The 27,033-nt window shown below is 33.6% G+C and overlaps 1 protein-coding gene across 1 annotated transcript; it reads right to left on the reverse strand.

Moving 5' to 3' along the window:
* Window positions 1-22,634: 22,634 nt before the first annotated feature.
* Window positions 22,635-24,095, reverse strand: LOC149535611 (gibberellin-regulated protein 6-like). Its single transcript, XM_089805505.1, has 4 exons — window positions 23,972-24,095; window positions 23,809-23,856; window positions 23,684-23,717; window positions 22,635-23,162 (listed from the first exon to the last, which is right to left on the reverse strand). Exons 1-4 carry the CDS (start codon window positions 24,041-24,043, stop codon window positions 22,981-22,983), a joined length of 336 nt encoding a protein of 111 aa, XP_089661631.1. The 5' UTR covers window positions 24,044-24,095; the 3' UTR covers window positions 22,635-22,980.
* Window positions 24,096-27,033: the final 2,938 nt, after the last annotated feature.

The following is a 27,033-nucleotide window of genomic DNA, read 5'->3' on the forward strand; positions in this document are numbered from 1 at the left end:
TCTGAATAGCTTGCATAATCAAGTATGGTATTATGAAAGAAGGTATGTTTCTAATGTTTCCTCACACATTATCTAACCTTAGCAATATAGTTATAATGTGTTCAGTAATCAAGGAAAGGTTATATATGAAAATAATAGATAACTTATTAATGATGATATATATGTATGTGAGACGTATAGTATAATGATATCTAAAGGATTAGATAAATATCATCATCTAGAGAAGATTTATAATATTATAAATAAGAGATCGAAACCTCTAAAATATATATGTTTGTAAATCAAATGAGAGGGAGAAATGCTAGATATATATTTGGTGATATATGTTCAGAATTATGTAGTAAGAAATATTATATATATACATATCAAAATATACATATTATTATAGATATTTAGATATATATTAATAATATGGAATCGCATGAGAAAAATCTTTATATATATAATCAAATAGTAATAAAGTGTAAATATTCATGATAATAAAGAGATTGTTACATTATACTTAAACAACAACCTTAAGAATTACCATTAAAATGTATTTTTTACTATAGCCCAGGAAGCTTTACTCTCATCTGAGCTATGACATCTTTAGATAGGGAGTGGGTAGAGGGAGAGGTGGAGTAAATTCAAGCACTGGATAGTATCCTCCAAGGAGCCTCTTGTAGCTTGTTTCACGCGCCCTTGCACTGTCAATCTACCATCTCCAGATAGTCATAACTAGAAGAGAAAGGTACAAAGTTTGAGGCTCAACATGAAGCAAGAGAAAGAAAAAGTAAGCTCCTGGGGGTAGTAGAAAGAACCCCCAAACAAATGATTCTTCTAAAAAATAGAAGCACTCAAAATACATGCCAAATATCTAGGACATGTGGCAAACAAAAAAGGTGTCTTTAATGAAATTACCAGTGCTAACTATTGGTATGGTCTAATGACTGGAGTACCAAAGATGAGCAAAATAAGGATAGGTGGCCACTAAAGCACTGATGGAGGCATAGAGTTGCTGACATGGAAAAATTTGTGGCATGGCTCCAATCTCCCACAAGACACCAATTGCTAAGAAGGAGTTTGTAGACATTGGAAAATTCCCAAACTTGTGGTAGTTGAGAAATAACCCAAGCCAATAAAAACATGGTGCATGCATACATACCAAGGAGGGAGTGTGTCCTTCAAACACACATATCCAATAACCACTCTAGCACATCCACAAAATACTACAGCACAAGATTTAACAAAACTAGCTAAATCATCCATAGACCCAACCAAAAAGACAAGGTGGGCATACAAAAGAAGACCTATAAATCCCAAAGAAGGAACCTATAATCATGTGTGTACCATCAGCGCATGGGCAGAGGGAGTGATGTAGAGCTCTCCCTTAAATAGGCAACTATGGTGTGGTACAGCCTTAGATTGCTTCAAGTACCCCAAATTGGAGTCGAGAGAGTGCTCTACACCTTTGGAATGAAGTTACTCAAAATCATAGCCTAGGTACCCAAAAGAGCACAACTAGATCTTCAGCACTAAACCTCCAAAACTAGGTTTATGCTTGAAATGAAGACCTATGAGTTTATAGGGGAGTGAAAAGGTTCCAAAATACTAATCGAACTCAAGCTATTGGGTTTGATATGCCTATCTTGTTCCCAAGGATCATAGATAGCAAAAAAAGGCTCTTGGGCCTAATTGCTAGGTTTTGTGGAGGAAACACAAAATCAATGACTAACCAGGTTAATCCACCAACTAGGAAACATGTAGGTATCTACTAGATATCATTACCCAGTCTCAGATAGGTTTCATCCATCCCCCAAGTGTTTGCATCACTTCAACACCTATTGTCCTACACCAAACACATAGAGATGTTTGGCCTAGTGCTTTATAGCAATATAAATTGCCTTGTTTTCCATCTCCCATTCTTCAGGGACCATATTGTACATATTCTTAACTTTCATTTTACCAAGTTCCATGAGGTCTCCATGATAGGAATGCAAGTCAAGACATTATTTTTAAAACCAGACACTAAATGGAGGGTTTTTCTCTAACTCGAGAAAGAGGTTCAAATAACTTTAGTTGCAAAGTATTTTTTAACCATCAAAACCACTCGCATCCTTTTGCTAATATTTTCAAAATTCAAACCAATCATTTTTTAACATTATTAATCTGCACCAGTCTATATACCATGAAAAAATACAGTGTTTACAAGAAAAAATGGGATCTTTTATTGATTCAAAATGTCAAATTACATATTGTGTGTGTCATGTCTTCCACCCACCTAAAAGGGCTATTTGAAGACCTTCCCCAACTAATCCAACTGATTTTCAAAGGTTGTGATCATTGTGAGTGATTAGGTGAAAGTTTGTTAAGAGTAACAAAAAACTATTAGCCTTGTCAAGTAGTCAATATTAGCTAAGCCTATGTGGTCATTAAAGGAAATTCTCCCATATGTATCAATCATTTTAGTGTTAGCCAAGTTAAGAAATTCTCAAGCATTGTCAAGTTCCTAGTGCATGTTAAGCTTGAAGACCATGTTGAGCTTCCAAACCATGCTACGTTAGGTCAGTTAACAAAGGATTCCCAGTGTTATCTGATTATACTATTTTAGAAGCCTAGGAACACACCTAAAGGAATCAAATGTGCCTAATGAACATAGTAAAAAACCCATAGTTTATAAAACACCAATGGTGACTAGGCCTTACAAGTAGGCTTAATTTATTAGATAACCATTACTATTTATTACATTTTTTTCTTAGGTACAAATGCCCTTGAGTAGAAAACATATAGAGTTAAAGTGATAGATGCTCCTAGAGGATGGAGGGTTAGGTGCTCCTACACCATACTCCCTTGCTTGAAAAACTCAAGTCCCACTTGAGGATAGTCATTGAAAAGAGGTGCCATGCCTAGCAATGCATTCTTCACTCATACATGTAGCATCTATGTCTGGAAGACCCTTCCACTTGACTAAGCAGTCTGTATAGGTCTTCTTCCTTATCTTCTTGACCACATTAGAATCCAAAATCTTCTCCAATTGAAGTGGTTGGCTAGGTGGTAGATCCTTGATCCACTCTTCTTGTTCATCAACATCTTGCATTACATCATTAGTACCTACATCACTTTTGAAAAGGGTGAGATCAGAAACATTAAAGATAGGAGAAATTGATAAGTTAAGAGGAAATAAAATCTCATATGCATCTTCTCCAAATTTGTGCAATATCTGACAGGGTCCAATCTTCTTCATCTATAAATTTGTGTGTCCTTTGTTAGTCTTGTTGTATTTATATAAATCCATACTTGATCTCCTTCTTTGAATGAAACATGTCTCTTTTTCTTGTCTACATGTTTATATCTTGTAGTATTCTGATTCAGAGTATCTCAAACCTAATAATGTATTTGTTTAATCCACTTTGAGAATTTTACACCTTCTGCACTAGTTTTAAACTCATTTGGTAAGTCTCTCAGTTCCATAATTCCTCTAGGATGAAATTCATAGTTCACTTGAAATGGTGTCTTCCATGTTGATCTGTCGACTGAGTCGTTGAAGGAAAATTCTAATTGAGGGATGATCACATCCCACGTATACTCATGTTGCTTTGTTAGACACCTTAAAAGGTTGTCTAATGATCTATTGACTACTTTAGTCTACCCATTTGTTTGTGGATGGTAGGCAAAATTGAAGGAAATATTTGTACCCAACTTTTTCCATAAAGTCCTCCAAAAATGACCTTGGAATTTCACATCGTTATCTAAGATGATGGATGTTGGTAATCCATGAATCCTGACTACTTCCTTGAAAAATAGGTTACCAATGTGTGAAGCATCATTAGATTTCTTTCAAGGAACAAAATGAGCTATTTTACTAAATTTGTCTACAATAACAAAAATGCTATCAAAACCTTGTCTTGTCCTTGGTAGACCTGAGAAAAAATCTATGCTCACACTATCCCATGGTTTGATTGGAATAGGTAAGGGCTAATAAAGACCTTGATTTTTCCTTACTCCCTTTTCTCGTTGTCATATTGTGCAAGTTTCCACAAATTTTCTAACATCAATAGGTAACTTTGGCCAATGATAGTTTCTCCTTAGGAGTTCTAGTCTTTTTTCAATCCCAAACTGACCTCCTAATGTACCACAATACTTTTGTTTAATCAGGTTTTCCCTCATGGAGCATCTAGGAATGCATAGTTGTCTTCCTTTGAACAATAGACCATTCTACAACAAATATTCAAAATATATTGTATTATAAGCATTAGAGAATGTAGAACAAACCTTATGAATTTTCCCAAATTCTGGATCACCCTTGTATAACTACTCAAGGGCATCAACCCATGCTTTGCACTTGTATCTCTTCCACCAAGGTGACTCTCTTGTTGAAAGCATCTACTACTTTTTTTATTGTACCTTTCTTATGTTTAATTAAAAATGTAAAAGCTTGGAGCTTCCCAACCCACTTCATGTGTCTGCAACTCAACTTGTCCTGACTATTCATGAAGGTTAGTGAATCATTGCCTATATAGATAATGAATTCTTTAGGAAGAAAATAGTGCCTCCATTTGTTTAAAGCTTGAACCATAGCATATAGTTCTAGGTCATATATATTGTACTTTTTCTTGGTATCATTCAATTTTTCAGAGAAGAAATCCACTAGTCTTCCCTCCTAACTGAGAACTACTCCTATGGCAAGGTTACTTGCATCAGTTTCTATTATGAATAGTTTGTCAAAGGTAGGTAGTGCCAAGATTGGATATTGTGCTACCCTACCTTTCAAGTATTCAAAAGATTCATCTGCTTGGGTTGTCCACTGAAAATTAGTCTTCTTACCTCCTGTGATGGTATCCAATAGAGGTACACAGAAGTGACTAAAGTTTTTGACAATTTTTTTTGTAAAATATTGCTAATTCATGGAAACTTCTAACTTCCCCTATTGTCTTAGGTGTTGGCCAATTAAGGATAGGCTCAACCTTTTAAGGATCTATCTTCAACGTACTCTTTGAGATGACAAATCCCAAGAATGTCAATTTTGTCTGCATAAATGCACACTTTTCAAGGTTTATTTCCAACTTCTTCTCATGTAGCCTCTAAAGGACTAGTTCCAAATGTTTCATGTGTTCTTTGGTTCTATTTAAGATAAATATGTCATCTAGATAGACAACCACAAACTTACCTATGAGGTCATGAAGGACTTCATTCATCAGCCTCATGAACGTACTAGAGGCATTGCTAAGGCCAAATGGCATGACAAGCCATTCATATAATCCCTCAATGGTTTTAAATATAGTTTTCCACTCATCTCCTACCCTTATTCTTATATGGTGATAGCCTGATTTAAGGTCTATCTTGGAAAAATAGCATGCTTCTGTAAATTGGTCTAAAAGATCTTTAATTCTAGGTATAGGGAACCTATACTAATGGTTATTTTTTGATTTCCCTAGAGTCAGTGAAAAGTCTCCATTTTCCATCCTTTTTAGGGACCAAAAAACTAGGGATTGCACAAGGGATGAGACTCTTTTCAATGAGTCCTTTTTTCAATAGATTATTGATCTATTTGGATACCTTTGCATTCTGATCACGGGTAAGTTTATATGCAACCTTGTTGGATAGAGAAGCACCTGGAATAAAGTCAATTTGATGTGAGATGTCCCTCAATGGTGGGAGTTCACCTGGAGTATTTCCTACAAGTATCCCTTTGTACTTTTGTAGTAGATCCTTTACCTCTTTAAGAACTTCTTGGTTGATTTCATTCATCTTAGGTATGAGGACTAGGGTATACCCTATTTGAGAGTCTTTTATGGTATTTAGCATCTCCTATTCACCTTTCATGACAACTGGTTGTTCTTTGGGTTTGTCTTGGTGAGGGTCAGGTCTGGGAAGAATATTGTATTTGTGACCATCTTTAGTGATCAAATACGTCTTAGTGACACCATCATGTTTTTCCTTAAGTTCATACTTCCATGGACGACCTAATAAAAGGTGACAAATGTCCATGTCTACAATTTCATAAAGAACTCTATCCTTATAATCTTTTATCTGAAAATCTACCCAAGCCTATTCATTAATCAGTGTTTATTGCCCTTTGGTTAACCAAGATACATGGGAGGAATTAGGGTGGGGTATTCTTTCTAGATTCAACTTATCTACCATTTCTTTAGAGATAATATTTTTAGTAGGACCAGAATCTATAACCACCTTACATGCATTTCCATGGCTTTTGTAGTTGACCTTGAAGAGAGTCTTTCTTTGTCGAGGTTCTACTGGTATTAGTGCTTGGATCAATGTCCTCTTCATCATGAGAGTATCCCCTTATTCACTGGTACAATCTCTGACACTTTCATCATCATCATCTTCTTGAACAATGTTAATTCTTTTTTTTCCTTGGTTGTTTTGCTTCTTAGGACATTTTTTTGTATAGTGATCCATCTGGTTACAATTGTAGCACTTGATTTTCCTATTATTTCTTCCACCATTTTTGCCTTTTTCATTTCCTCTCCTTCCTCTTTATCCACCTCTTGAACTTCTCTCACCTTAGGTATTCTCCTTGTTAGAATCTCCTTGATGTATGTTTCCTTGTGTTCCTTGGCCCCCAAATTTTCCTTTTCCTCTATCATTCTTTCCCTTATTTCTACCACTTTGTTCATTTCTCCTTTTGAAATTTTCTTCAACCTTGAGTTGCAATTGATGGCATTGGTTTATAGTGGTACAACTTGTCAAACTTAATTCATCTTGAATAGAAAGCCTTAGTCCTTGCATGTACCAAGCAAGTTTCACACTTTCAGGTTCAACAAGTTTGGATTTCATCATGAACTTCAAAAAATTCTTCAATATAGGTAGGGATGTCCCTCTCTTTCTACCTCAAACTCATTCTTTTCTTATGAAGTTAAAATTTATAATCCTTAGGGACATAGGTCTCTCTGAGTAGAGCTACCATTTTCTTCCACGTGGTGACTGAATTATTTTCATTCTTCATCCTATCATCTTGAGTGAAGTTCCACCATGTGAGTGCAGAGCCCTTGAGTCTAGACTTGGAAATCTTCACCCTTTGGTTTTAGGGATGTCTTCACAATCAAAGAAATTGGTTAGGGCATCTACCAAATCTATTACAGCCTCTGGGTCCATCTTCCCATTGTATGTGGGCAGTCAAGCTTAGCATCCATGGTTCTACTCTCCATAGATTTCAGAGTCCTCATAAGAAGCCTCTGGTCAGCAGGGCATTCTTCTTCCTCCTGATCAAGGGGTTCTTCATCACTCCCTTTTCTGACATCTTCAGAGTTTCACTACTTCTATTATGAAGCTCTTCTCTAAGCTCATCCATCTCTCACCTCATAAACTGCATCTCCTTGTCCCTTTGTTCATCTTGCCTTAGTTTTTGGTCTTTCAAGTATTTCACAATCTTTGCATTGGTCATCCTTCAAGATAAACCTCTTTCATCTTCTCCTTCCATGGTGTTATCAAAATTTCTTACCATAAGGAATCTTAGGTTTCTCTAATACCACTTGATGTAGAGCTCTCCCTTAAATACGAAACTATGGTGTGGTGTTACCTTAATTGCTTCAAGTACCCAAAATTAGAGTCAAGAGAGTGCTTTGCACCTTTAGAATGAAGTTACTCAAAATCATAGCCTAGGTATCTAAAATAGCACAACTAGGTCTTCAGCACTAAACCTCCAAAACTAGGTTTATGCTTGAAATGAGAACCTATGAGTTTATAGGGGAGTGGAAAGGTTCTAGAATACTAATCCAACTCAAGCTAGTGGGTTTTATATGCCTATCTTATTCCCAAGGATCTTAGATAGAAAAAAATTGCCTCTTAGGCCTAATTGCTAAGTTTTGTGAAGGAAACATAAAATCAATGACTAGCCAAGTTAATCCACCAATTAGGAAACATGTGGGTATATACTAGATATCATTACCCACTCTTAGATTGGTTTCATCCATCCCCCAAGTGCCTGCATCACTTAAACACCTATTGTCCTGCACCAAACATATAGACATGGCTTGCTAGCAATAGTGATTGCTTTGTTTTCCATCTCCCATTCTTTAGGGACCATATTTTAAATCTTCTTAACTTGCATTTTACCAAGTGATATGATGTATCCATAATGAGAATGCAAGTTAGGACATTATTTCTAAAACTAATCACTAAATGGAGGGTTTTTCTATGACTTGAGAAAGAGGTTCAGATAACTTTAGTTGCAGATTATTTTTAAACCCTGAAAACCACTCGCATCCTTCTACTAAGATGTTCAAGATTTAAACCAATCATTTATTCACGTGTGTTAATCTGCACCAGTCTATATACCATGAAAAAATATAGTGTTTACAAGAAAAATAAGATCTTTTATTGATTCAAAATGTGAAATTACATGTTATGTGTGTGTCGTTTCTTCCACTTACCTAAAAGGGATATTTGAAGACCTTTCCCAACTAATCCAACTAACTTTCAAAGGTTGTGACCGTTGGGAGTGATTCGGTAAAAGTTTTTTAAGAGTAATGAAAAATTGTCAGCCTTTTTGAGTAGTCAATATTAGCCGAGCCTACTCGGTCATTGGAGATAGTTCCTCATATGTGTTGAGAATTTCAGTGTTAGCTATGTTTAGAAATTCTCAAGCATTTTCGAGTTCCCAGTGCATGTCAAGCTTCTAGACCATGTCAAGCTAGGTTGGTTAACAAAGGATTCCTAGTGTTAGCTGAGTACATAGTTTTAGAAGCCTAAGAACACAACTACCCTATCATAGTACTCAGATGTGCCTAATGACCATAGTAAAAAACTCATGGTTTATAAAACACCAATGGTGACTAGGCCTTACAAGTAATCTTGATTTATTAGATAACCATTACTATTTATTACATTTGTCTCTTAGGCACAAATATCCTTGAGTAGAACTCATGTAGAGTTAAAGTGATAGATGCTCCTAGAGAATGGAAGGTAAGGTGCTCCTGCACCAGGGAGGAAAAATTGGCAGGGCCTACAGCTAAATAGGGGCCATTAACAATTTGTTGATCCCAAGAAGAAGCGATAGTTCCCTTAAAATCAACACCAATCATCACATGTATGAAGCCCAAAAAATGTGCGCTAGTTAGGGAGAAGCCCAAGGTGCATTGCTAAAAAATGTACACTAGAAAATTGTGTGTTTCATGAAAAACAACCATGGTAAAAATGTCCCTCCATATGAGCATTTTCCACCAAAAAAGGACAACCAATTATTGCAAGCTCCAAAGCTGGTGTGAACATAGTCAAAGGATGCACATAAATGTCGAAGCCACCTTGTAAATGCTAAAACCACCAAGCAAGTCAGACAAAGACCATCAATAATGGGACAAACCCAATGCCTCATTCACAACATGCATGCCAAGAAATAGATTGGAGCCTACAAAGTGGCTTGGAGGTGTGACAGGAGGAAGTGCTTCCCGAGTTGGGCCCATACTTGGAAAAAGTGCCAAGCATATATCAGATCCTCCATTGTACTTTGCATGAAAATTGTTTATAAAGGTGCCCAAAAACCTACCATTAATAGAATCACATGTAAATTGGCATGCATGAACATTGGGGCACTTTGAATTAGGCAGTGGTCCACCGATAAAAGAGGGCATTTATTTGAAGAATGGCATAGGGGCCCAGGAAAGTCCCACAAAAAGGGCATACGTTTGTGAGATCCCTTCTAGAATATGTGGTGGATGTACTTGATGCATGCTTCCATGAAACATCCAACATAGGTCCTCATGCTATGAAAACCAAGGCATAGTACATTCCCACAGTTTTTAAATCGCCTTCTCTGTATTGTTAATTGCATGCACCTTTTAAGAAAAAAATCGCAATTATAATCTTTGATAAATAAATTCAAAAAAATAATCTTTGACCGATCAAAAAAAAAATCACTTTGATTTTTGTGCCCAGGTCAAAACAGCCTAGGTTGAAATAAGATTTGCCTCAAATTTCAAAAGCATCCAAACTAGACATATTTTACATGGAAATGAGGGTTTTCAAGTGCTCTGAGCTCAATGGTGATGTCCATTTGGGCTCAAAGTTTCTTGAAAATTAGTGACCCCCTAGATCTAATTTAAAATGGTTGAAAGCTCAGATCTAAAAATTGATGCCAAATCTCTCAAGAACATAATAGGGGCATGAAGATCTAGAGCTCTGATACCATGTTGAAGTTGATTAAAGATCAACCCCATAGATCCCAAGAATCACCTGCATGTAAACACCTATCAAAGAAAGAGAGAATTAAAAGCTCTGGAGGCTAGAATTGCTAGATCCAAAGATGAGATATTCTTGATGAGAAAAAAGAGAGATTTCTATTACCAAAAGTGAATGAATTAATAATTACAAAGAGAGATGGTTCTTATAAAGGAGATCAAAACCTTAAAAAGGTCTAACCTAGGTTGCATAATAATAATTAATAAAAGAATTAGTTATTATATGCCTAAAATTTAGCTTAAGTAGACTAGATTTAATTAGAAAATATCCAATATCTAATTACTCTAATACCACTCTCCTTGCAACCAATTCCAACTATAATGTAAAATATCAAATATGCCTCCTTAAATAGGTAATTTGATCTTTTGTTGCTTAAACACATCTGTAGATCTTAGGGTTAGGTCAAATTCATCGAATCCTTCCATCATTGTGCTCTCCTTCTCCTTTCTAAAAAATTCTCATCAAATCCTTTCCATAGATCAGTTAAAAAACTCTTATCATGCATTAAATATGCCAACTCATCAATTCTTATCATTAACATGCTTTGACTAATCCAAAAAATCAACTATGTTGGCCTCAGATCTCAAATATTTCATAACCTATCAACTTGTTGTCCCTCAACAATTACTAATTTCTTTTGCCCATTCATTACTATGTAGCTAGATCGTCACTGCTTTATCTTGTTCGACATTTATTATCCTTCTCAGTCGTTATTGACACTAATTCAATACTAATATTTCCTTCATCAACTTGCTCGACCATAACTATCACTTAGCAAATGATATTTGTTTGGTTGCTTCTTAAGTTCCTTAATCTTTTGCTTCATTGACCGACCAACACTAGTACTCAATCAATCTTAGATTTTTACTCAATTTCTTGTCATTTCTTTCATACATCAATTCACTTATCTTCTTTACTTTATGTAATGATTAAACAACACATTATCTTGTCAATGCCCAACTTATCAAGTTCCCATTATAATTCCATGATACTTCTCTTCTTAAGAACTTGACTAGCTCACCTTGCTATCTCCTCTTTTCAAATCCTCTTCATCAATCAAATGATATGGCACTCTACACTATTAGTGAATGTCTTACCATTAGGGTTTGACATTAATGAAAACATGACAATTGTTCCAATTGTGGTTTCCAATACAAGACATTTAGGAGCTCTTAGGAAATTAGGGGTATAATCATTCTTATGGACTAGGATTAAATCCTTGTATGTAGTCATAAACACTTAACACTATTATCAATCATGATTCAAGATGTGTGTCTCATATAATCTCACTAGACCATTCAATTCTACAATTTTACATGATTGACTACTAGTTATACAACCTTGTTAGACCACTTGATGTTATCTTTTTTATTATGGGATTGCCTACCAGGCACACAAACCCACTAGACTATTCAATCCTATCCCCTTGGTAGTTCAAGGTAAGAGACACAAATATTATTGTGCTCTCTCTCTCTCTCTCTCTCTCTCTCTCTCTCTCTCTCTCTCTCTCTCTCTCTCTCTCTCTCTCTCTCTCTCTCTCTCTCTCTCTCTCTCTCTCTCTCTCTCTCTAGTAGATTTAAATCATCATTGGTAGTGCTCTTTCTTTTCCTATGTGTTCACTAATGCTATTGCAATAGCTTTCTAGATATGATATTAGTGGGTGAGACATTTCTAATCAAGGCCTCTTTCACTAGTTAATTTGGAGTTTGTTTTAGTACTAATTTTCCTTTTATATCCTTTATTTTCATTCTCTTGTGTATGGGTGTGGAGTTAGGATCCTTAGTTTGAGGGTTTATGTCCTTAGACTTAGTGATGACCTATCTCTTTGTAATAAGTCACCTCATTCATCATATCTCTCTTCCTTTACATTGAGTATGACTTGCCACATTTTTCTACTAAAGTGGTGGCTAAATGTACTGTCTTAAAATGGAAGCACTTTCATTTGAGACCTTTTAACTATCCTTAGTAAGGTTTAGTACACAAGAATCTCCTTTTTCATTTAATTACTTTAATAATGGCCCTATCTTCTTCCAACCTAGCTCAAAATTCTATATTCCCCTGATCACATAAATCATGCTTTCAATGCATTTCCAACTATTTTCCTTATATATGTCACCATTCTCTCTAGTTTTGTAATATTTATTGGTTTCACCACCCATTTTTGGGCCCTATCACCTATAGGCTAGGGATGAGGTCATCCCCTACCTAGGTGTTTACCTAAATAAATTTGCATCTTGATGTCAAATATTACTTTTTCCCACTCTCTTGAGTTGACTCTTCTTAGGGTTTTCCTTGAAATCACTATAAAATAAGGCATTATATCCTCATCTGGGTATCCAAAATCATCCATTTTCATCACATCTACATGCAATTTATCCATGCTCAAGCTCCTAAGATGTATTTTAGGAGTTCACATTCAAGAAACCAATCAAGGCATTCATTCAAGTATTTAAGTTCTCCCATCTACCATTAAGGCTTATTGATAACATCTACATACATGAGGTTTTGGCTTACATGATATCCTATTAATTTTTATGTTAATTCAAGGCTATTACACTATCACATCAACATATTTGATCAAATATCAAACATAGTTGCATCTATATTGTTACAAAATATCTCATTAATTGAATAACTTCTACTATATGTTAGCATTCCTTCATTTAATGTCATTTTGATTTAAGGTTGATTCCTCAACTAGGGATTCATCGAGGCAAGCCCCTCCCCAACAAAATACAATTTCCTTGTGTGCAGGTGTAAATTTATAAGTTTTTGGAACAACAAAGTTAGAATATAGAACTAGGGTTTTAGCTCTTTATCATTGACCCAATGCATCCCTTATGCCATCTTTATTTAGACTTGGGAATTTTTCCCTGACCTCAAGCCTCCATATTTTTAGGTTTCATAGATCCATACATCTTGATTCCAGATCCAAAATAGTTCTAATTTTTGAAAATTTATTATTGTAGTTTTCCACGTTTGAGTGGATCCCCCTCTTTGACCTTCAAGATGAGTTTTTTACTTCATTTTTCATTTCACAAAAGTCTATATTGATGCCTCAAATATGATCATTGAGTAACTTTTCTTTCATACAAGTTTGTTCATTGTTTGCATCTCAATTGGTCAATTTTCTTGCACTTAACAATCACTTAATCAAATCAATCAAACACATAACAAATAAAGGGAAAGAATATCCTATAGAAAGAAATCCCTTTGAATACATCCTTGAAAGGGCTTGGATTTAACATTAGCAACCCCACATCCCTTTGGGTAGTGTTAATCATCTTTAGGTCATTTGAGGGTTATGTTTGAAGGCCCCTCATTCACTTTCCCTGATGTAAAACTTAAAATTAGGGGTAATCAAAATACACGCCTTAATCCCTGCCTCATATATCAATGTTTCCTAATTTTTTTGTTACCATTACTTCAATAACACCATGTTTTCACAATTATATTATTCCTGTGAGGTAGATCATATCAATAAGGTTAATTATTAACATTTTACAACTATCCATAATCATTATTAGCCTCATTGTAGTCATATCTATCATTAATATTTGTCTATGATGTATGGGTTCAAGATATAGCTTTCTTTGCCACCTTCAATGTTTGGCTTATTCTCAATTTAAGAACTATAACTTTCTATATGTTATATCTAGAATTGACTTTTTTTTATTAATAAAAAAAAAAAGTTCCACCATTTATAACCAGAAGCCCCAAAGGCAAAGAAATGACAATTTAAATAAACTACTTAAAACATTAGAAAGACTATTATATCCAGCATTATTTTTTATACTTGGACTATTTTGATTTAAAAATTTGAACAATCATATGCAATTTTGATATGGGGGAAATGTAACAATAGTCATTATAACTATCTTTGGGCACCTACAGTTCCTACATGGTATAACAAGTTTTGACTATTTTAGTTATCTTAATGTGGAGCTTAATAACTTATATATATATTTCTTTGGCTTCTAGTTCTAGTAATGACACACTTTGTGAGATGATCTATAATGCATGAAAGGGTTAAAAATTGACCATTTCAAAGTTTTTCCCAATACCTACTTAAAGATTCTTCAATGTCCATGCACTACAAACACTTCAAATTTTGACAATACTTATGGACAAATCCCCAAAAATCATGATCCATGGATGTCAATAAAGTTACACAACTCCAATTAAAGTTTTTAGATTCTAACTACTTGGGTACAAGTGAAGGACTATCAGTACATTTGAATTTACTAACAAGGTTTAAGTTTTCATTATTTGGTTTTTTAAATGTTACTAATTGGGGGGTTGGATGAGCAAAGAGTGAATTAGAATGTGGGAGTAACTAGTGTTCTTCTCCTAAACAATATAAATCAAAATTTAGTATTCCAATTATACACACCTCTTTGTAGTAGTTTTTAAGCTCTTATATTTAATGATATAATATCAGCAATATAGCATTAATAAATCTATCAATCAACATGAATTAGTGATTTATTTATTTAAATATATATATATATCTATCAATCAACATCAATATAAATATATCAATCTTTATATATATATATATATATATATATATATATATATATATATATATATATATATATATATATATATATATATATATATATATATATATATATCAATCAACATCAATATATATATATATATATATATATATATATATATATTTATTTATTTATTTATTTATTTATTTATTTATTTATATCATCTTCAAGAAACAAATTTCTATAATTAGCATACAAGGTTTAAGTTGTTAATCATATTTTCATGACTTCACATGTGTATCATTCATGATGTTGAGCCTTCTACTAAGGGTTGTGAAGATTTACTTAAAATTACTCAATAATTTTTGTGGTCTAAGCTAGATGGAAAGGCTAGTTTTAAAGCTACTTCATGGTTGCATTGTATTCAACTTAAGCCTAAAGGAGGCTTGAGCATACTTTATCCCAAGCCTCAAGGGATTTTTCTAATAGTTGAATGAATGGTCAAAGGACTTTGTAGTGATGAACCATGGAACTCTTGGTCTAACATCACATTATGCTTGCTTCAGTCAAGAAGAAATGGAAAGATGTTAGATGAATTGACAAAAAGTTTCTGGCTCCCTCATTTAGTTTAAAGATTATTTTCCTTTCAATTCCATTTGAAAGGCTTGCCAACATGCGAGCAGTTTAAGATTGAAAAATAATTGTTTGCAACATGATTTTATCTTTGCAACCTCTTCCATTTGGATGAACAAGTTAATTCAATATTGTGGTCAACCCCTTATTTTTCCAAAGAAAACATATTTAGTCAAGAAAGGTGTGCACTGCTTTGATGACATTTGGGAATTTAGTACTCTTGATTGGGCCTCTATGTTCTAAGAGTTAGTTTCATATATATAACTCTTCTTTATGGTTTTGAATCTTTGTGAGATCCCTAGTGCCAATGGATTTGGTTATGAAATTATGTTATTTGTTACAATGCAATGTTTGGAAAGATTGGTTATGGATGTCCAAATTCCATTTCTCTTGTTTTGCCTTTAATAAACAATTATTTAAATATTCTACTATGCATTTCATTAAACTTGTTACTAAACAAAAAATGGAAATGCCAATTTCAAGAAAGGACATGGAAAAACTTGAGTGCTCAAATATAAAGTCAAGGGTTGAGGCTGAGGCTCAAATATTGGTTTGGAAAATCCTACATTTGTAGTTGAGGCGAATGCTAAAATATTGATGTAGAGGGTCTAGGTTCTAACACTTAACTAATTCTACTTATGGTTTAATCCTTGAACCATCCAATGGTTCTTTTCTTCCTTGTTCTTTCCACTAATCTTGGCCTCCAAGATCACTTCAACTTGCCTCCTAGGTGTAGTTGGATTGATGTTAGAACTTAGTCTTTCTTGTTTAAGGAACTAGTCCTACTAGCCCTTCCTTCCCTTAAAACTCTAAACCCTTTCTTGGGATCTTACTTTCACCATTCCTAGGCTCTTCCTGGTGTTATAGATTTCCTGCACATCCTTCTTGAACCTAACTAACACCTCGATCTGGTCACATTAGCAATCACCAAAATGTTACTAACAACCAAAAAGGCTAACAAGGCCTAATTGCATTAGGTCTAGATTCACTGTTTTAGCAAATTACTCCAAATTCTTCCACACAACCCTAGGGAAGACCATATTATTATGAAATCTATCACCTAGCACTTCTAGAATCCCAATTTATAGAGTCCCAAATCACCCACAACTCTTTTCACACTCAAGCCCTAGTTTTTAGGCCATCTTTTAGGCCTCTGGGCCAGTTTTCACAAAAAGGCTTCTATTAACCTTCACACTCCACACCAACCTTTCCAACCACTTGTTTCATGAAGGGAACAGCCTAGGACTTCTAGCCATGCCATTAGATTGGCCATGTCAGATAATGGGTGTGCTCTACAAACACTTCTTGTTTTCCTGGCTCACCTACTCCCAACAGTCAGCCTAAGGCATCACTCCACATCTAGAAGATCATTCACAAAAATGAAAAGGAAAGAAGAGACAATAAGGACAAGGTATAACCTATCATGCCACATGGTTTCATGCATTTTCAACTGTGGATGATCAGGCTAGGAACATTTTTGTCTCAGTAACCCGATGAATGGAAATCACAGACCAGTCACCTAAAATATCCAACAACTATTCAATCTAGTAACTTGAGATTAAGATTGAGTATGCAAAAGAAAGTTAAGACACCATACTACAGAAACCTAAAGTCAAATCATGCATCCCAATCCATACACTGACATACTAGGACATGAAAATATGTAATGCCCAACCAGGGAACCCAAAATAAATTAACGTAAAGTTTCACTAAGTTTGTCAAATTTTTTTTTTTGAAAGATAATAAACAACAATAGATATATAATATAGAGGAAGCAATAACATACACATATACATAAGCAACAAATAAACATATTACATCTCTTAAGGGTCCCATGATGTAGAATCACATTTAAGTTTAATTAATACTAAATCTGATATATAACAAAACACATCAAAGAATAACTGCAAGTATGAATCCATTTAAATAATACACAATTATAGGATGCCACTTGACAATAATTAGAATGCACAATCATCCAATGTATAAGCCATAGGGTATGAAAGGCTGAAAGAATATACATCATGAATATAATACGCTATCTCATAAGATCTTTGATAATCAAATAAATACAATGGAGTAGAATCATCCAAGAGAAATATGAGAAAAAAATGAAGGGTAATACATAATAGGGAACTCCAATAACGACATCAAACTGTTAGACCTCAATGGTAAAAGAAAAATGCACCACCATCCGACCTCGTGGAACCTAAATGGTTCACTCCTACCATGCTGAGGAGATAAAAATCGTCCCATATGTATACCAAAATACAAGTCAAAACCAACATCTAGGTCAAGGAAACACATGAAAGAAAACTATCTCAAAGGGGTACCAAGACACAAGAATCATCTAAACCCAAAGGCAACAAAGACACGTAGGAAATCTACTATGTAAGTAGGCAAGTGTCATCGCATGAGCCAACTCTAAGGTTACCCTAGCAACCTCTCTAGACTTTGCCCCCCTAGTGTCTCTGTGAGGCATTAGTATCCTTTCATACAAATAAGGCATACTAACAAGTCAACTCTAAGGTTACCCTGGCAGTCTCTTAGGACTCCGACCCCTTAGTGACTTCATGTGACACCATATCTTATTAATCTATTTTAAACCCATTTAATGGAATGTTATCACTTATTAAAACAACCTACAATGGGTTACCCAATAGCCTCTTTAGGTCTCTGACCTCCATTGCAAGTCACTTCCCAACATGACATATAGATAACCTAACCTAAGCTCAGTAAAAGCAAAAAATCAAATAAGATCATAAAATACAAATCAACTCTTAAACAAGCAGTTGGAAAGCACTGAAATATCACCAATCAAAATCATAGATTTCACCAATACAATCCTCCTAATAGGATTGATCCAAAATCAAGTACACATATACCAACCCATGACATCACCCAAAAAAACCACAATAACCACTTTAGTCCTAAACAAGCAACTAGAAAGCAATTCAAAGATAATTGATCGAATACTCAAAGGTTATACCAAGAAAGTCATACCATTCACCTTAGTTCTACATAAGAAACTGGAAAGCACAACAAAACATCTAATCAAACTCATCATAAAACACACATGACACATCACCATGGTTGGGTATAAAAGATTGTAACCGAAAAAGCCATAATATCATCACAGAACAAAACCCCCAAGCCTCTGGTAAACATCCTGACTTGTCAAAGTACTAAGTCAGTTTGAAACCCCCAACAGTAAACCACACATCACATAATGTACATACAAAAGTAATTTTCATAATTCATTAGGTTTTGAGAACACAAAAGTTCAATTTTTACTATAGGTTTCCAAGTTCTCATTTTCGATTTCAAAACACAAAGATTCAACAACAACTAGGGTTTTTGTTTTCTTTCCCAACTATTATTGTTTATAGAGTTTTCGATTTCAATTAGGGTACACATTTTTGTTTTCTCAAATTATTATAATTACTAAGGTTTTCAAATCATAAAATTTCCCTACGTTGATTTGCTAATGTTTTTGAGTTCACAAGAATAATAGATTCATAAATCTTATTAAAAGTCATTTAAATATGACGTTGAATTGTCAACAAAAACTCGAATTTACTAAAATAATCTTTTCCCAATTTCAATTATCAATTTACTTTCCAAATTTGTTTTAATAATCAAAAATCCTTAATTTAAATATTATTAAAATTCAACAATAATCAATTAAATTATTAATGATAATAGTTATTTATTATTAATAAAATAATTTAGATTAATTTATTAATAAAAACAATTTTTTATCTATCAACAAAGTTGTTATTATTATTAACAATAATAATATTTATATCATTTAATAATTAATAATAAAAATATTATTATTAAATATTAATAACAACTATTATTAAAATATTATTAAAAACCATAAGTAATATTTAATATTTAATAAAGTATTTAACAATAATTAAAAACTATTTTTAAAATAATAATAATAATAAAACAAATTTAAAACTTACCCTTCACCTAATTTAAAGCCCACAAGCTTGGCATAGGTGTCATGACAGCCCTACTATCGTGTGCAGCCTTAATTGTCAGTGGTGGGGGAAAAGGTAAGGAGGAAGGCGGGTGGGGGGTTGGTGGCCTCACCCAACATCTCAATTTTTTATAAAAACATTCAATACAACGCCCTTGTGTAAGATGAAATTCCTCAACCAAATTTCCTTTTAAAATTTATATTTTTATAATTATTACAATTATATATATATTTCCAATCTAAATCTGAGATAGAAACTTGGGATAAATAATCGAATTAAATTAACAATTATGGGTTTTCTTTTCTAAGCCCATAACTCGATTTTAATCAAACAAATTATGACTATAAGACTACCAAACAAGGGTTTCAATTAATCAAATCGCTTACAGAGGTTTCTGAAAATGAAAAACAATCAAATTCATACACAAGGGTTTCAATCTTCATTTGTTTACAAACGATTTAAAAATGAAAAAAATAGAATCACAACAAAGGTTCCATATTCTCAATTCATATATAGAGGTTTCTCAAACAAAGAACGATAAAATCACATATAAGGATTTCAACCCAACTAAATTTTGAAACAAATTTTCAAAAATGGAGAAGACAAAGAAATCAAAGAACAAGCAACTAATGTACAAACCCACAAGATCCTACCTGGATCTGATGCTAAACAATCGACTGAACAGAACTCGCAAGAATTTTCCTTCTCTTTCGAAAACCCTCTTCCTAAAAATCGGCTCCTCCAAACCCATCTCTGGAGAAATGAGCTCTGATTTCCTAATAAAGAGCTTTCCCCAATTTAGGGCTTCGATTATGCAATCACCTGAAACCCTTCTCCTTTATTATTTTATTATTTTAATTTGATGCACAAACTTTATGCAATTTAATTAAAATAAACTTAATTAATTCAATCCTTTTTCTATTTAATTAATTCACGAGACACTTTAATAATATATTTATTAATTTAACTAATAATATTATTTAGAGTTTATTATTAAAATAAAACTCCTAAATAATTAAGCAAGAGTCTACAAAACAATGGTAAATTATGAGCCTCTCATCGAAGAGGTCTTGGGTTCGAATTTACTAGATATTAACACAATAATAATAATGAATAATAAATAATCTAGGCTTCAACCGATTATCTATCCAAAAAAAAAGTCCTAAATAATTATTTTTAAATTAAATAAATATAAATACGCCAAAATTATAACTTTAATTAAATCTTTCAAGTTTAATTTTTTTATTTAATTAATTTCTCAATTAATCAAATATAATTAAATACAAATTTTTCTTATAGAATTTGCATTAAATTAAATCATTAAATTATCTTTAAATTTGATTTAATTATAACTAAAAATCATCACAAACTCACAAGACTAAATATGACAACTCAACTAAAGACAAAGAACATAATCAAACTTCAAGGTCAACAACTCAAATACTTGTCTTACTTTCTAAGATAATTGGCTTAGATTAGGATTTGGACTAAGAATTATCTTTACCAATTTGACAACTTTTGACAACTCTAAGACCTTGTGAGCAATTTTTGCTCTTTATAAACACATTGGGACAATTTGGATTCCAAGGACCATTGGAACTTTTAGACTCACACCCAAACTCTTAACTAACACTCCAACAACTCACAAAACCAAAAAAGGGAGGTGCTCTTCACCAAATATTGACTTGGAAAAATCCTACATTTTAACTACTTGATAAAGCAAAATAAAAATGTAAGATTGTTTAACCTATCAAATACCCTTTTTGTCAAAAAAATAAAGTAATAAAACACAAGGCCTCTTGGGCATTTGATTTGCATCATAATGTTGTGACAAACACTGCAAGACAAACTTACCATGAAGCTAAGATTTGAAAGTCTTACTCAAACCATTCTAACATTAATTAATATCTCTACATTTTCCACTATAGAGAGCTACTAAAGAACATAGCTCTTTTCACACCAATTAGTTTATCTATTCTAGTTGAAATGACTCATCACATTCAAAATTTAATGATGTTTTCTACTATTTGGTGGGAACCCTTCCTATTACAAATTATAGACTAAGGAAGAGGACTCAATTGTTGAGCACCCTAACTTAATGTTTCTCAAAATTCTACATTTGGAAATTTAAAATCACTCATTCTTTTACAAATTGGCAAGTCACCTACTTATAAATAAGGTTTCATGGCCATATCATGGTGTGATCAATCATAGTGCACTAAGGACACCCATATTTGTGCAATTGATGTGACATCACATGATTCAATTATTTAGTACAAGGGACCCATTTCATTTAATTATGGGTAATTAACATTAGAAAAAAACAGCTTTAGGGTAACAATTATTGGTACAAAGTGACAAAAATGTTGGCTATTAAATCAACAAGAACATATAATAAATAGTGGGTCCTCTCCTATATTGATATTTAGGAGACAACTAGAATGTCAACTTAAAACATAATTCCTTACAAGGGGACAACTTTTTTACCAAATTCTCAAAGCAATCGCCTTGTAAGAATCATGTTTTACTTCACATTTTGGTCAATATCTAATATTTATTCATTCCTTGTTAAGTTTTATTAATACTATTGAATATTTATTCATCCCTTGGCCATTGGTTTGCAGCATAAAGTTGTGACAAATACTATATGACAAATTGAATACATGTAAAAGCAAATGTTATTTTCAAATCAATTAATTCACAAGGAGAAATTGGGCATTAATAAGAATTTAATGATGTTTTCTAGTTTTTTAGTAGTCATATTTTCATTGTCTTGTTGATTGTCACTTATAGAGTAGTAAAATAAGCTTGTGATATATTTTAAATTAAAACCCTGTCATCAAAAGTAGAGGAAGCTTTTAGTAAAAATAATCTACTTGAACTTTTATTAAAAGTGTTACAATTCTATTTACTCTTGATTTAGTTGAAAAGAATTCAAATGAATATTTTAATCAAATATAAATTTAATATCAAATTTTAATTTTTTCCATTTTTTATAGAAACTTCAGATCTGTGAAACATAATTACGTAAGGATGACATCCACAAGAAAACCACCAACCAACAAAAACTTGCACAAAAATTAAAATATTTTAACAACGCCATACAAACTCACTCATGCCTGAAACTTCTTTTTATTTCAGACGCTCCATTAAAAAACTATCTTCAACCCCAATCTATAGTTTAAACTAAATTTCCTGCTAATATGTGGATTGATAGATTAAATTTCTTCACCAATATCCAATTTCAAACTCAGTTCAAACCAAAGTGCCTCGAAAGTCTCACCCAAACTCTGAAAATTATGTTGCAGACATTGATATGTAAATGCGAAAATACAGCCAAATGCTCCAACTGAGCAGATCTAATTAAAACTAAATCTCTTTTGCTCGATTTGCATAGATCTTTTACAGTAATAGCTCTTGCAGGATTACAAGATGCATACACATCTGTTCAGGCACGCCAACAGCATGACAATGTGGATTTAACAAGAGATACTCAGTAGAGGATTTTTTTAAAAAAACACAATATGGATAGAAATTGGGGGAAAATTTGTCTTTCAACCCTGTCGCGCTTCGAGTGCAGAGAGCCGCACTGAGCGATCAACTTGATTAATCAGAAAGTAGAAGAGAGATGAAACACATCTGGCGTGGGCGAAAGCAATGTAATGTTAGATCAGAGATCAGGGGCATTTGGGGCCTCCGCGCTTGGTCTTCCAGTTGTTGTAGCAAGGGCAAACCTGCTTGTTTCCGTAGTAACCAGGAGGAACGCAAAGACACTTTCTGCAACACTTTTGACAAAAGAACATGCACGGCTTCCTATACTGAGTCTGCGAGCACCTGTTATTGCACGCTCCCGGGCATTCTGTAACAGCTCAAAATATATACATATTACATATGTCACTGCCCTTGTACGCCATTGCAAAACATACATTGTATATATCACTTTCCCTTTCCCAATGGCAACATATACATTGCATATATCACTCCCCCATTCCCAATTGCAACATATATACATTTTATACCCCACTACAACGTTACAATGTATATCTCCCTCCCGGAAAGCACCATATAAATGTTACACATATCGCTACAATGCAAACTCACAACATATATGCAATGTATTAACTACTACTACAAATTAGACGGCAACCATAACATATACACGATGTATATACTTTTGCTTAAATATGGCTTTGAAACCCTGAGTGTATACACACTGTATATATCACGACATAATAACATATGCACATTGTATATAGCCCTCTCGTACGTATATACACTGCATATACTACTCCCATAAATACATTTACTTTGCTACACAGTACATACTACTCCCATACATAAATTCACTTTGCTACAGGAGCCTCTGTTAGGAAAACTTACGAGCTTGGCGCAGACTGCCGGATCCATATTTAGTCTGCAAACAAAATCCAGAGGAAATGTTAGGAAGAACATACGAGCAGATAAGACAAGTAAGATTTCCAATACAGACGACAGATTTTGAGTACCTTCTGAACCTCAAAGCCGGTTGCTTGAGCTTCCCCCCTTGCCATTAACTGAAATACAACAAACATTCATCAGCATTTCGAAAGCTATTATCAGATTTGCTTATTTAGCCCCAAAATGGAGCCGTGTTAACAAATTTTAACAGCAAAAGCTTCAGTAAGCAACCTGTTCCTGCGAGGTCCAGATGGCTAACAGGACCACCAAAAGCAATACTAACTTGAGCTGCGCCATTGCCATTGATTTGAGCTTCTTCAGTTGTACCCAATTGCAGATGTAGAAAGTGCTGTGTGTTTTCAACGAACAAAGACGATGTTTTATAGGTGAAAAGGTAGAGTTTGAACTTAAAATAATGCGCGGGTAATTACAGTTGAAATGCTAGAACTACTCTTCTCGTTAATCTAGGCATACCGGTTTTTGCCCTAAAAACAATAATTACCTCTGATGGTTCAGTGTGAGCATTGGCTTTACAAACAGATTGTCTTCTTCTTAAAACAGGGAAAGGCAGCGTGATGGTTGTAGTTATCTTAGTGTACTTCTATCCCTTAAATTGTGTATCAAATTTTGACCATTTTTATTGTTATTTTTAGATATGATTTAATTGTTTAAAGTTTAGGTTTCAGTTTTTGGATATTAATAGTATAAGTTGTAGGAGTCATAGTGTGTGCAAGAGTGAAGAAGTGGTCATTTCAAAGTGTTGATTGATAAATGCAAGGTTTTTCTTTTGTGGCATGAGCAATGGTCAATTCAGTTTGCATGGGCACAGGTATGCTTCACTTCTCATCCAAACGACTTCTAATGCATCCCAATCAGATCCAAGTTGTGTCCTCTTGTATACCTATGATATACTCCTCCATGACTTTGCGACCAAGCTAACCAGTGTTGAGGCTGCAACTCTAGAGGGTGTTGATGGTTGTTTAGTTGTTATTCCATTAGCTCTGAAAAAACTTCATACTGTACACTCACCTCACTTTCTCGACCTTGTTGATGATAGAGGAATGTAGTTGAAGCATTTGAATCAGGGCTCGAGGATGTCATAATGGGTGTTGTGGACACGAGAATATGGCCTTAGAGTCTTTCGTGACAAGGGGCTTAGTCCTGTCCCCTCCAAATGAAAGGGCGAATGTGAAAGCATAAACTGATTCCATTCCTCCATGTGTAACATAAAACTCATTATAGCTCAATTTAATTTCTCAGTGGGCTACAAATTGCATGTGGGTAGGGATTTCATATCAATAAGAGACATTTATCGCCACAACACGCATATTGCTTCTATTGTCGTGGAATTAGTCATAAGAGGAGCCAACTACAACGACTTTGGTGATGATTATTATGTTTTCCACTTCCACTTAGACAACACACTCCTTCTCAAACCAAACATTCATTATACGATTATGATCTCAATATACTCATCCTCTTTAATGCCTCGAAAACATACCTATTTAGCCCAGGCAAGTAAAGTCCAAACCAATATGAAAACAAAAACTATAAACAAAGTTTTAGGTAAACAATGTTGTAGTCATCGGTAGACTCCTAAAAGAAGTCCAATCTAATTTTTTTAAACTACTCAAAAAAGTGTAACCAAGTTTTGATTTTCAATTCCAGGTAGTTAGTGGGAAATCTAATAACTTAATTTTGAGGAAAATTAGATTTCAACGATTCTAATTCCATTTTGGAATTTTGGACACAAATGCAAGATTTTGCAACAATTGGTTATGGTCTAATTCCACGAACCAAACAGACCCTAATAGAAAATCACAAAATTACCAACATTCCACTCACAAAAAAATTGGACGTGAAATCAACAAATTCTGTCACTATCAAAATATGTTAAATTAGAGGGTCTTCTCCTCCATATATTCATTTATATTTCTCATTGGCATTAGCTCATTAAAGATCTAATTGACCCCTTAAAATATTATGTCAAATGAATAGAGTGGGTGTTCATTTTCCTTCATTGATGTTAGGAAGGAAACTTAGTGAATAACACAAATTACATTAAAGAAACCCTCAATTGTGGTATTCACAACATGTAATTCTTTTTATGCTCAAGAATCTAGTATCCCCTCATAAACTTTGCTTTGCTTGATAAACATTTTTAAGATGACTACTCATTAGCACAATGGACTTGAGGAGACTCGATCTTGTGAGCTCATTCCTACCATATGAAATATATCTTAACATGTATGAATTTTATACTTTTTTGTTATGTCAAAGGGTATCCGCTCAGCCCAATCTAATACCCAACTGATCTTAATGTAGAATTGCTTATTGTCAAATTAAAGTTGAAAAGAGTGAGTTCAAGCAAGACTAATCCTTATATAGGAAGTTGCTTGTAAGCCATGAGCTCTAGACTTTAAAATTGAACTCAATCCACTATCTTAATATACATGATCATATATAACTGTGTTCATGTCTTTCAAAATAACATAACATAACAAGAGACGCAATGCGTCATAGTTCCTGCCTAATGCATTATGGTTGTAGAGGTGTAGATGAGTGAGAATAAGGTTAAATAGTTCTAAATTAGCATTGTGAATGCATTAATTTTTTCTTAGAAATGCACTTGTGATCTGATAGGATGGCTTATATTTTGTTGTTAAGTTCTCATCTTATATTATTATATCTTTGGGCATTTAAGCCCAAGAATAAGAGGCCAAAGTCCCCAATATGGCACTAAGTACTTAATATCATACTATGATCAATACATATGCTTTAGACAAATTTGCACCTATCATTAGCACTGGACAAAATTAGGATAGAGATAAATAGTTGTATAGAGCAATAACAACATAAACATGTATGCAGAGGAAAAAAGGATAGATAATATAGAGGAGAAAGAGGAAGAGAGATAAAATAGTAAGATAAAGTGATACCAACATAAAAAAAAATTGTGTGTGTGTGTGTGTGTGTGTGTGTGTGTGTGTGTGTGAGAGAGAGAGAGAGAGAGGAGAGAGAGAGAGAATTAAATACAATTATTTTTCTTAACAAAACAAATAGTCAAAATAAAATCATGGTTATAATAAAAAATTAAAATATATTATATTTTAATAAATATAACTAAGAATTTATTTTTTATACTAAAACTCACATTTCTATAAGAAAAAATGAAATGTATTGAAATATAAAATGATTTTATAAGTAAAACTAATAATTATTTAATTTTACACAATTAGAAAAGGTTTACTATTTAATATTTTGTATTTCCAAACTTTTCATAAAATAAAATA

The sequence above is a fragment of the Cupressus sempervirens genome, chromosome 10, assembly GCF_028749045.1.
Source record: "Cupressus sempervirens isolate cs-2001-9-10 chromosome 10, ASM2874904v1, whole genome shotgun sequence".
NCBI classification, from domain to species: domain Eukaryota; kingdom Viridiplantae; phylum Streptophyta; class Pinopsida; order Cupressales; family Cupressaceae; genus Cupressus; species Cupressus sempervirens.

What these genes read in the sequence shown, in the direction of transcription:
- LOC149535611 (XM_089805505.1), bottom strand. Translation starts at nt 24,043, where the DNA reads ATGGCAATGGCGCAGCTCAAGTTAGTATTGCTTTTGGTGGTCCTGTTA. An exon ending in TCTGGACCTCGCAGGAACAG is followed by an intron (nt 23,857 to 23,971) that starts GTTGCTTACTGA and finishes GTTGTATTTCAG; the next exon opens with TTAATGGCAAGGGGGGAAGC. An exon ending in CCGGCTTTGAGGTTCAGAAG is followed by an intron (nt 23,718 to 23,808) that starts GTACTCAAAATC and finishes TTTTGTTTGCAG; the next exon opens with ACTAAATATGGATCCGGCAG.